The sequence below is a fragment of the Pogona vitticeps genome, chromosome 1 (genome assembly GCF_051106095.1).
Source record: "Pogona vitticeps strain Pit_001003342236 chromosome 1, PviZW2.1, whole genome shotgun sequence".
NCBI lineage: Eukaryota > Metazoa > Chordata > Lepidosauria > Squamata > Agamidae > Pogona > Pogona vitticeps.
The window spans coordinates 329,229,729-329,242,102 of record NC_135783.1 but is presented as its reverse complement, the minus strand read 5'-3'; the positions used below and the strand labels follow the sequence as shown (position 1 = coordinate 329,242,102).

Here is a 12,374-nt window from a genome sequence, read left to right as displayed (position 1 = left end):
TTCTCAACCATTATTTTCTTGCAACGTATTACAGAATATATTGCTTAATGGGTAGCTTTACTGGTTATCCACATTTTTCCGATTATGTAATATTAACCAAGGTAAGAGAAAATGAGTATTTACAATTGTATTCTTCTTGTAAGTTCAGTTAAGGTGTTTTTAAAAAAAAACCCATGTAATTTTAACAAAACAAACCATCAAACCCAAAACATTGATCCTGATTTATTTTCTAAGGATTCTGGCTGTAGCACCGTGGTGTATTCTTACTGAGTAGAAGTTAACATGTTAACTTATTTTTTAAAAAAAAATATAAATTCTTGGTAAATAGCTTCTGTTTCTTAGCGGGAGCTTTGTCTGTGAATGATTTTGTTGTAGATTTGTACTATTTTTGAATTGCTGTTGAAAAGAAAAGCAGTATGTATTTTTTTTCTTAGTAAATTCTGTTTAGCTGAATTCAGGAATAGCTTGTACTGTTTTTCCTATCTTGTTTTATATTTCTGCTTGGGAGGACAGATTATGCCTTATGAATTTGTAAAAATGGGATTGAATGTTTTTCATATATATTTTTTAGGGCATTTTAATACATAGTTTAATTGTTTCCATGGTAACTTGATTGCTTTCTACCATCTGTATTGAAATATAGAAAGGCTGTTTTTTCAGTAATTCAACATATAAAACAAAACAAAAAACCCAATTACATATATTAAACATGCTGTTGTGTGACCTCTTCATTAAAGACTAGAATTTTAAATCCCTGTCAGAATAAACACGATTCTTTAAATTAATAAATCTAAATGGCACTATCTATACTACTTCTAAATGGTACTGTCTTTAATAGATTGCCAAATTCTGACTTATTGTAACCCTTTCTAGGGTTTTCTAGTTAGATAATACAGAGAAGTAGTTCTGGGGGCATCCTGGAATTATGCAAATTTCTCAAGGCTACGCAGACTGGCTCTTCTAGGATGTACAGTGGGGTGTTGAACTCCTAACCTCTGGCTCCACAGTCAGAAAACCAGCTGTCTTACCAGCCAGCACTGTCGTGCCAGATTCTTTATCAGATTATATAAAATTCAAACAAAAATTTGAACACCTCTTGTCCTTGGCTCTTATATTTTGAACATTATGTTCAGTCATTAATCCTCCTCTTTCTCACCATCAAATCAATTTTGACATATGTCAAACCCCCCCACTCCTCCGCCCAGAGTGTCTAGATATGAGTACGCAGAACTGCTGCTACTAGTCTAGGCAGCATGCCCTAGCTTTTTCTAAGTTGAAGGCAGAGCATTCCTTATAAAACTTTGAGTTGCTTTAACTTTTGCAGTTCTGGACGTTATGTGGCAATTCATTGACACCAAAGCGTGGTGTTTTTGGTAAGACTGGTGATCTCCAAACTATATTGTGCCTCGCCTGTGCAAGAGATGAAGTTACATATTCTGGTGCACTTAATGGAGACATATATGTATGGAAAGGAGTCAACCTTGTGAGAACCATACAGGGAGCACATGCTGTAAGTATCCTTTTGAAACGAATGGATTTCTGATTGATTGACATTCTGACGATTTTGCAACAAGGATATCTATTCAATTAATAATAACAAGATATTAGGAGATGTCATGTTGCAGTTTTACTGTATGTTGGTGTCACCATAGATCAAGACATCCTAATTTAACCTACTCCTTGTAAAAGCTTGGGAGTGTGCAAGAGGGACATTTGATTTCTTCAACAGTTTGGGCTAACATGTACTGTTCTAGTGAAACAGCTGTGCCATGCTACTGTGAAACTATTCTTCAGCTTGCAATTTCTTCAAATTATCTGTGATAAATTATCTGCGTAAATATGATTCATACTCATGCTTAGATTTTTCATGGGGTTTCTCTATAGTTGCTTATCAGAAGATATACTGTATTTATTTGTAAGCTTTCAATAGATAAAATTGCTCATTTAATTAATGGATTTTTGTTTGGGTAACGGGACTTCCACCTCCTTTCCTTCCTCCTGAAATTATATGAGAAAATATAATACGAGAAAATATAATCAGGTAGTAATGGCTCCTTGTTTCACATGATTATGATTACTGTAGGACTTTACATGAGAAATGTATATAGTACACCTTCTTACTAACTGAATAATTTATTTAAGTATTCTTTAACAGAAGTGAATGTTCAAGTTGTGTGGATTCAAGCCAATGCTAAGGTCAGGTAACAGGCATCCTGTATAAAATACCATCATGTTGCTTGGCCAAGTTTTAATTAAATATAAGTAGAAACAATATAGCAAATTTAACCAAGTGTTTTAACAGTCTTGTGAGCCAACACAACACAGCCCATTGTTTTCCTCTGTCTGTTTCCAAGTACAAATCAATCATTAAAAGATTGTGGGGTAGAACTGAGGGAAGAACATTTTTCACTTTCTGTGCACAGGTCTGCTTTAATCAAACTGTTATCGGAGCATGATTGCAGGAATGAAAAATAATGTTTTCTGCAAATATCAAATTGTGTGTGATCGATTTGGATAATAAAAAGTTTAAAGTTTACCTGGTAAAGCTCATCAAGTGAGATATTTTACTATTAGATATACCAATATTCTGGGTTCATCTTCCATATTATGTTGCACTTTTTCTGTCCTATTTGGCCTGAATAACTGTAGATAGTCATAATTAGCTTTTCAGAGACAGCCATGTTATTCTGAAATACAAAAACAACATGGCTCCTATTTTTGAGCAGTCTTTTTTGCCCATCTGTTATCTAGAACAAAAAGATCTCTTCTTCAGTTCTTGCAAGAATATGCGTAGATTTAAGTCTTACACCAGAGAAACACAAAGTTGGGCCTATCTTCATATATGATCATCACAAAAAATGTGCCCACCCCTACCCCAGCTGTATGCTTTTTGAAAGGGTTGGGAGCTGTCTTGTCTTGGCCATAGCTGGAGAGATTCTGAGTTCCATCTGGCAGTAGTAAAAAGAATCTGTGGGTCCTGCCTGTATTACAGTGGAGTCTTCTCCAGCTATCTGAGTTTTTATTGTTGTTTTCATATTACAGTAGTAGAATATGTATTAGTAGAATAGAAATAACTATTTTTGGGAAGTGGGCTGCTGGTCTTGTGGCATTTGATATTCAAGAGATCAGAACCCTCCTCTAACACTAAGGCAGAGTGGAGGGTAGGGATTAGGGAGGTCAGTAGTTGGCTTATACTTCTGTGTCATTTTGGTTGAAGAGCTAGAAGCGAAAACTATTAAACAGGCTATTGTATGTTGGGAACATCATGAGAAGACAATATCACTGGAAACGTTAATAGTGCTGTGCAAAGTTGAAGGTAGCAAGAAAAGATGAAGACAAAGTAAGAGATGGATTGACTCTACAAAGGAAACATCCTTGAGTTTGTAAGAACTGAGCAGGGCTGTTGGTGATAGAACCTCTTGGTGGTCATTAATTCATAAGGTCACCATAAACTGGTATCATAGAATAACTGAGTTGGAAGGGGCCTATAAGGCCATCTAGTCCTAGTCCAACCTCCTGTTCAATAAGATGGCACATGACAACAACAATTTTGGTTGAGCCTTTCTCTCAGTCTCTGATCATCCTAGAGCATCTCCTCATGGCACTTTGGCAGCATTTCTTCATTAGCTTTCTTCAAGATTGTAGTAGTTTATAGAGCTCTATAAGAAGGAGTCATGGCTAGGTAGGGTGAAAAATGCAGCCCTTATTAGTAAGCAGTTTTTTCCTCACATCGGGAATAGAGATGTAAAATTTTCGAAAATATCATTTTTTTGAAAAAAAGATATTTTTCCCATTTTTTTCCTGGAAAAATGGCAATTTTCAGAAATTTTACATCCCTCTCTGGGAAGCAGTTTGAAACTGAAGTTTTAAATTGACTTTGCAATGCCCGGATTACTACTAGCACAGACAGAAAAATCTTTGTTTGGCAATATGTAGTGCACTCATGCATTTGTGTTAGTAGGTTTCTGATTAGTCTCTCTAGCCAGTCGCTGTGATTACAAGGAGAAAAAAAATGTTAGAATGGCTGAGCAGTATTTCTTATTTCACTGCCACAGGCATTTTACAGTTGTGTGGTACAGTAACATTCATAGTCATTTAAAAAAAAGAAAAGCTGATCAAAAATTGCTATTTTCAATTTAAAATGAAACAGTGTTATTTGACTAAATATAATACCTTAGAAGCATGACAAAAAGGTTAAAGATTTTGCCTTACATAATCATTACTGCGAGTTGTATACAGAGTTAAATATATTGTTTGTTCCTCTTTAGGCAGGAATTTTCAGCATGAATGCTTGTGAAGAAGGCTTTGCCACTGGTGGCAGGGATGGCTGTGTTCGCCTTTGGGATTTAAGTTTTAAACCTATTACTGTGATTGATCTCAGGGAAACAGACCAGGGATATAAAGGTAAAAAACCCTGTTTGAATAATGTTACCAAAGGGATATGTTTTTTAGGAGTCACACTAAAAAATAAAGATAATTCTCTTGCCTTGTGTGCAGGCAGATTGCTGTGTGTCTAAGGGGTTAGGCCTCACTGCTTGGAGATGAGGGGCAGTAAGGCAATGGAAGAAAAATAGTGTATCTACATTATGAAGTATTTGTGTCACAGGGTCTTCATTCTCACAATAATAATGGACAAGAGGGGTCCTAGCACTGTCTCCTAAAGTATCTAGAGTAGCACCACCATGTGTTTCTCTTGCTGTTTTCTGAACAGGAGACCCTAATAGATGTGTGGGTATGGTGAGAAGAATTAAAGCTTTGCTCTGTTGAACAATTGCATCTGGCAACATTGTGACTAGGTGCCAGATTCCATTTGTGTAGTACAGGTATGGGCAATCTCCAGAGATCTGAAAATTGCACATTCCCATCCTAGAACCTTGTAGAGCTGTTCCCATGACCAGTGGCCACTGTATTTTCTCCTTACAGAAATTGTCTTATTTTGCTTTTTTTTACTGCAGAAGACCCCTTCTACCATCTAGTGGTCAAAAGAAAAAAATATTTTGGGAAGTGTTAGTTGGCTACATGCGGCCCACATGTTACCCACCTCTCAGATAGTAGTTGTTGAGACAGGTTTGGTTTGCTATGCTTTGGCTCTGAACACTTAATGATTATTCATTTGATAGCAACTGTAAAGAAGTTACAGCTGACATTAATGCAGTTTTAAATTCAGGTCTGATGAACATTGTACTAGGGGTTTTTTTTTGATGATAGAGAGATTTTTTTCGTATGATAGATAATCAAAAGGATAAATGGATCTGGCTTATGTTTTGCATATATTGAACACACTTGACAAGCAAAACACTGCTAGGTTTTTCCATTGCGGGGTAGTAATAAACACTAATTAGTGTATACAGCCTCCATACACAGTTCTGAGTTTCTCATACCTCTTGGTGCTAGTCTGTTTTGTCATATCTTTACCTTCTTTTGTAATGCAAACACTTTGAGTCAGTTCTTTATTTAATGATTATGTAATACCGCTCCATATTGTTGTTGTTGTTATTGTTATTGTTATTGTTATTGTTGTTGTTATTATTTATTTATTTATTTATTTATTTATTTATTTATTTATTTATTTATTTATTTATTTATTTATTTATTTATTTATTTATTTATTTATTTATTTATTTATTTAACTTATATGCCACCTACTTTACCCAAAGGTCTCTGAGTGGCTTACAACAATTAAAATACAATTAAAATACATCAAAAGCTAAAACGATTAAAATACAATTAAAATACATACTCTAAAAATTGCCATCAGGACCCACATCTATGACATTAAATCAGAGTTGTTCTTACATTTGTTTTTCACTCATATGTGAGTAGGCACGTGCAAACGAACAAGCACAGCTTTAATTCTTAAAAGTTTGGCTGGGTTTGTATACTCAGTATGATCCCAGGTTCAAATTTAAGAATTAGATACAGTGGTGCCTCGCATAATGAGTGCACCGTTTAACGACGAATCCACATAGCGATCTATTTTTTTAGATCGCTAATGCGATCGCATTGCGATGTTTTAATGGGCAAAACATCGCATTGCGATGTTTTTTAAACAGCTGATCGGCGGTTCCAAAATGGCCGCCGGTGCCCAAAATGGCTGCCGCAACTATTTTTGCACGGTTTCCTCACTTACCGAGGGCGCGAAAATGGCGGCGCTATGGAGGATCTTCGCTGAACTGTGAGTTTGGGCCCCATAGGAACACATTAAACGAAGTTTAATGCGCTCCTATGGGTTTTTCCGTTCCGTTTAGCCATGTTTCCACATAGCGACGATTAATCACTGCTTCAGCAAATGGGTACCATTCCTCACAGTTTGTTTGATCATATTCTGGCAGTATCATCTGAAGACTGGTATTCATATACGGTTCTATATTTGGGGAGAGATAGCCCAAAAAGAGAATATTTATTTTATGTAAAGAGTGTTCTATGGTTACCCTTTCATTTTTTCCAGTTCGATGTCTCTCCTGCAATAACTTGTTGGGAAAAACCTGTATGAGAAATTGTATCTGTTGTTATCAATGGATCAATGTAACACAGCTCCAGAAGTATTTTTTATAAAATACGTTCTTTATTGTGGTCTCTTTGAAACACACACATAGGTTTTGCACCTACACAGGTTTTGCACCTACACCCCCATTCTCCTGATGAATATGGCTCAGTGCTTTCCACTCAGTTCCTTTCTGTTTGCTGCAAAACAATGAATCTTCATCAATAGGTTGGAAGGGAAAGAACCAAATTGGTGAATGAACCAAATTGTGGGCCCTTACTTGTGCTCAATGCTGCTGTTGCCTTTATGTTATCTTTCCTTGCCCACACAGCAAAAGGAAACTTTATTTCAAGCAAGCAGTGGGAGTGTGTGTTGGGGGATGATCACAGAATAATTCACAGCGTTTTGGTCTCAAGAACCAAAGTATAAAAATTCCAAATCTTGCTACAGAAAGAGTAAGAGGCCCAGCCTCACATGAAGAACTTACCATCTTTCAGATATGTAAAATCAATTTCTGGATAATTTTTGTACCATCCATGGGTGTGCTTAGAGCCTTAGGAAGTGGATTTTATCTACAAAAGCTTGCTATTTGATTTATTTTTAGTGTTGCAGTAAAAGGTATCACATACTCCTGCGTTTATGGCTCTTATAAATTTTTGATGTTATTTAGTCGTTAAATTGTGTCTGACTCTTCGTGATCCCATGGACTAGAGCAGTGGTTCTTAACCTTTGTTACTCGGATGTTTTTGAACTGCAACTCCCAGAAACCCCAGCCAGCACAGTTGGTGGTGAAGGCTTCTGGGAGTTGCAGTCCAAAACTCCTGTGTAACCCAAGGTTAAGAACCAGTGGACTAGAGCACGCCAGGCCCTCCTGTCTTCCACTGCCTCCCGGAGTTGGGTCAAATTCATGTTGGTAGTTTCGATGACACTGTCCAGCCATCTGTCGTCCCTTCTTCTCTTGCTTTCACTCTTTCCCAACATCAGGGTCTTTTCCAGGAAGTATTCTCTTCTCAAGAGATGGCCAAAGTATTGGAGCCTCAACTTCAGGATCTGTCCTTTCAGTGAGCACTCAGGGTTGATTTCCTTCAAAATGGATAGGTTTGTTCTCTTTGCAGTCCAAGGGACTCTCAAGAACCTCCTCCAGTACCACAATTCAAAAGCATAAATCTTATAAGTTATTTTCATGCAACTCTTATTTTTTCCATTTCTAGTATGACTTCTGTGGGCTTTTAGAATCTCTGACCTATATAGTTTGTACTTGGAACCATCTTGCATTATATTTCATAAGGATAAAATCAGCCTGATTTTACTTTTATCCTATATTCATATTAATCAGGATACTTTCTTTGCTCATCCTCAGTGTTGCTGGACAGCTCTCAATATCTCTTGAGCCTTAGCCTTCTGTATTGTCAGAATTCATCCCTTTTGGTAGTTTCTTAAACTCTTATATTTTTTTCCTTACCAGTGTTGCAAGAAACGAAATCCATTATCAACCCAATGGTTGGTAGGGTGGATTATCGCTGCTGTTATCTTAGCTTGCCTGTTAGCTCAGGCACTTTGTTCTTGAAATGATTTACAGCAATTTCATTAGAATAGTGGGCTTCTCTGCTGTATTTCTTTCATGAGTTTCTCTGCCAAATATATGCCATGCACCTGTATGGTCCTGCCTGTTTTTATTGGTTTTTATTTTATTTTATTATTAACTGGAAAAGACCTTGATGTTGGGAAAGTGTGAAGGCAAGAGGAGAAGGGGATGACAGAGGACGAGAGGGATGGACAGTGTCATAGAAGCTACCAACATGAATTTGACCCAACTCCGGGAGCCAGTGGAAGACAGGAGGGTCTGATGTGCTTTGGTCCATGGGGTCATGAAGAGTCGGACATGACTTAACGACTAAACAAAAGCAAATTATTAACTACGTGTGTCAGCTTGAGAGAATTGAGAGAATACTGCCTTTTGGCATGCTTTTTTTCTTTCTGTCTTGGGGTGTTGTATTCTGAGATAAGTGTGTTATCCAGATTTACAGAGATCATGACAAAGAAGAACTGGTTGCTTGTCTGTGTCTGTAGTTCTTTGAGTGGTCATATGTGAACTCATACAATCTGTCCATCTTCCCATAGTCCATCAGGCTTATGACTACTTTCTCATAGGCAGTCTCACTTGAAATAGAAGTAGAAGGCCTAGACATCCCCATTAGGGGAGTGGGCAGAGTTCTCATCAACAGCTGCTGAACTTGATAGGATTTTAAAAGTGGCTCTGCAGAGGTGTGAGGTCCATTTGTGTATATCAAAGAGACCATAATGAAGAACACAAGTTCACAGATAATCATTTGAAGAACCCCAGTTAATAGATAAACTTGTTCTTATCTTGTATATTTATCTTGTGTCAGTAGCAGCTTGTTGTGAAACTGGCATGTGTCAGAAAGGGAACGGCTAGGAGAAAGGCAGAGAGATACACTTACTGAGATTTAATTACTGCCCATTCTAGGCATTTATACTCTGAATGAAGTCCCACTGAGTTCAGCTGATTGCACTATGCAGCTGTGCAGAGTGTCATGATCTTCACTCATTTTGCATCTTATCCATGTTGAAAAAGGAAAGGAAACTGCCACTGTACAAAGCCATATACACCCAAGTAGTTGGGTCTAGATTTGAAGGTTTGCTAGAATAAACAGCAAATGATTTTTCCTCAGAAGATAGCAAAGATAGCTAAAGGTGTGATAAAAGAGGCAGGGACAGTTTATTTTCTTTGCTCTTCTGAACAAAGTGCAGGGTAATGAAAACCTAAACATCTTAAATCAAATTCTCTGTACACATGGGTATTATTTAACGAACTTATTACTACAGTGGTGCCTCGCTTAACGAGCGCACCGTTTAACGATGAATCCGCATAGCGACACGTTTTTTGCGATCGCTAATGCGATCGCATTGCGATGTTTTAGGTGGCAAAACATCGCGTTGCGATGTTTGCAGAACAGCTGATCAGCAATTCCAAAATGGCTGTCAGAAGAAGAAAATGGCTGCCCGCTCCATTTTCGCGCCCTGCCCTCACTTACCGAGGCTGCGAAAATGACGGCCGGATGGGGAATCTTCACATAGCAGTGAGTTTTGTCCCCATAGGAACGCATTAAACAGAGTTTAATGCGTTCCTATGGGGTCCCCCCCCCCCGCATAGCAATGTTTCCGGATAGCGACGATTTATCCGGAACGGATTAACGTCGCTATGCGGGGCACCACTTGTACTTAAGACTGTATGTGTTCTCATTTTATGTTTGTGTGATTTATTGTCTAAACATGGGCTGAAGGTCTAAGTGGATGTTTGAATGTATATTTACTTTTCATAGGTCTCTCTGTGAGAAGTGTTTGCTGGAGAGGAGATCACATTCTAGTTGGAACACAAGATAGTGAAATTTTTGAAATTGTGGTGCATGAACGCAATAAGCCTTTTCTTATTATGCAAGGGCACTGTGAAGGAGAGCTTTGGGCCTTGGCAGTTCATCCCACAAAACCATTAGCCATGACGGGAAGTGATGATCGATCAGTCAGGCAAGTTCCTATGGATTCTCAAAAGATGCATGACCATGTACAGTAAAATACACAATAGGCTTTTCGACAAGTTAAATAAGTATATTGATATTACAATGTTACTAATATCACATGGCCAGGTTGAGTTTCAGAGTATGTGGCAAGGTGAGTAATAGGGATTGAAAAGAAAGTTGTTGAGTATGCATTTTACTGAACAAATTTCTTCATTTATGACACTGCTAGTGGACGGGGGTTTATCTTGCCCGGGAAGTCCTATACAGTTCTGTGGCTTGTGATAGGTTTCATAGGATAAAAAACTGTTCACAAAAATTATACACATTCAAAAAATGCTTTGTTTGGTAGGATAAAATACAAAAAATTACAAAACAGAAAAATGTATACAATGTATATATTTTACAAATCGCGAATATACATTTCTCTGTGGGATACGGTTGCACACTCCTGACAATCCAGTTGTGTGGGAGCGGTAGACCCAAAGGAGAAAGAACAGAGTGAACCGTCCCCTCAGCTAGACACGTCTGAGCAATAGACAGATATAGAAGTAGGGAAGACAATGGAAAGTGAGGAGTTGAATGTGGAGGAACGGAATCAAAGAGGAAAGAGGAGAAGATTGAAATCTTTCTAGTGGAAGAGAGAGAGGGAGAAGGGAAGGAGGAGTTAATTTTGCCCGTGTGAGAGGAGGATATGGGGGAGCAAAGTGGGAGGAGGCAGTCCAGTGTACCAAGGAGGGAGAGAAAGGCGGAAGGGGACTAAAAGAGGGGTGAGAAAAGAGAATACGAATATGATAGAATGTGTGGGTTGTCGGAGGACTTCCCTAATTTGAAGATAGGAGGGTTGCTACCTGACCCGGACAAGTCTAAAGAAAAGGGGACATTGGCAGAAGCTCTAGAATGGACAGCGTGATCTTTCCGCAGGGACAAGGTCACTCGAGGAAGGTGATTTGGCCAGACCCTCCCTTCAACCCTCTACCACCGGAGGGAGACTGAGCCAGACACCCTTGTTGTGGGACAATATGTGCGGTCCGGAGTGCCCCACTGAGGAAGCCCACCGATTAGGAACGTTTTGGACCAGCCCCTCAATGAATCCTGTCAATTTCCAGACAGGGTTATCGTCCTCACAATTTGAACAGTTACCAGATCTTAGTTGTTTTGAACCAATAGAAGTTTTTGTAGACTCACCTAATGTTAAAGTAAATAAATTGTTAATTGTCTGCGAAATGAAAATTTACCTTCACAAACTTTGTGAAATTGGTTAAATGGCCACTTTGTTTTACTGCTTGTTGCACTGTGTACTTCTTAGCGATATGTTGGAGGCATGTAAATTCCCCATGGATATTGATCCTGGCTGTTGAACCTGTCCAGGATGTAGCAGCTAAGTTGTGTTCTTCCTCTGGGTATTTCTTAAGAGAGAGGAAAAACTACTACTATTACATTTTTGTGCTGCACAATATTAATAATTTTGTATTATTCATACTGAATATTTTACAGAATATGGAGCCTTATAGACCATGCATTGATTGCACGGTGCAATATGGAAGAACCAATTCGTTGTGCAGCTGTTAGTACTGATGGAATTCATCTTGCACTTGGAATGAAAGATGGTTCTTTTACGGTACTTCGAGTTAGGTATGTTGCACCTTAAAGACTTTTAAGTAGAAGTAAACTTTTCCTTAAAAGTTGATTTCTACAATGAATAGCAATATCCTTTCCACTGTTGGACATCCTCATGGCTTCATTATCTTATACAACTTTCCATTTTCCTGATTTGTAATGTGTTATTTGTGAAACTTTGCATATACTATATTTGGCATTTTTGCAAAGAAGTGATTTTTATGGTTTTGTTTAATAGGTTGAGAGGTCTGCACAGTGAGGGCTGGCTTCTCCATTTTGGCTTTATTTTTGTAAACTAATTCATGACACAGTGTAATATATAATTTATTGTTGTTTATCTGAGAATGTATTTACCTAATTTTCAGACCTCCTAAGGACCAGATTATTTTTATTGATACGTGAAACCATAGAATTCAAAGAGGGTGTACTTTCTTTTTCACATGACCATAAATGGGAATATTGTATTAGTTTGTAGGTGCCTCAGCTTTGAATAAAATATTTCACTTCATGTATGCAGAAGGGAAGGATGTTTCTTTGTTTGATAGAAATGAAGCTTCATTTAATAGAAGTGAATGTTGATAACACCCATGTCAGCAGTCAAGATTGTCTACAGGATACCCTCTTGTACGCAGTACCATTCACAAAGAGATACTAAACAGGAAAATCTCAGAGCCTGATTACTTTTTCATTAGCTAATTTTATTTATTTAATTATTTGACTTTTATACCTCCCAT

At 37.9% G+C, this 12,374-nt stretch overlaps 1 protein-coding gene across 16 annotated transcripts in view; it reads left to right on the top strand.

Annotated features, from left to right (window-relative positions):
• EML5 (EMAP like 5) overlaps positions 1-12,374 on the top strand; it is a 108,083-nt gene that overhangs the window by 25,086 nt on the left and 70,623 nt on the right. For all 16 annotated transcript variants that reach the window (XR_013540786.1, XR_013540785.1, XR_013540787.1 and 13 more), the window contains 4 exons: positions 1,325-1,510; positions 4,269-4,404; positions 9,829-10,030; positions 11,518-11,655. Coding sequence is in view for 7 of the 16 variants with exons in the window: in XM_072986531.2 (XP_072842632.2) it covers positions 1,325-1,510; positions 4,269-4,404; positions 9,829-10,030; positions 11,518-11,655 (662 nt within the window). In the remaining 9 variants the exon portion in view is untranslated. The remainder of the gene's footprint in view (positions 1-1,324; positions 1,511-4,268; positions 4,405-9,828; positions 10,031-11,517; positions 11,656-12,374) is intronic.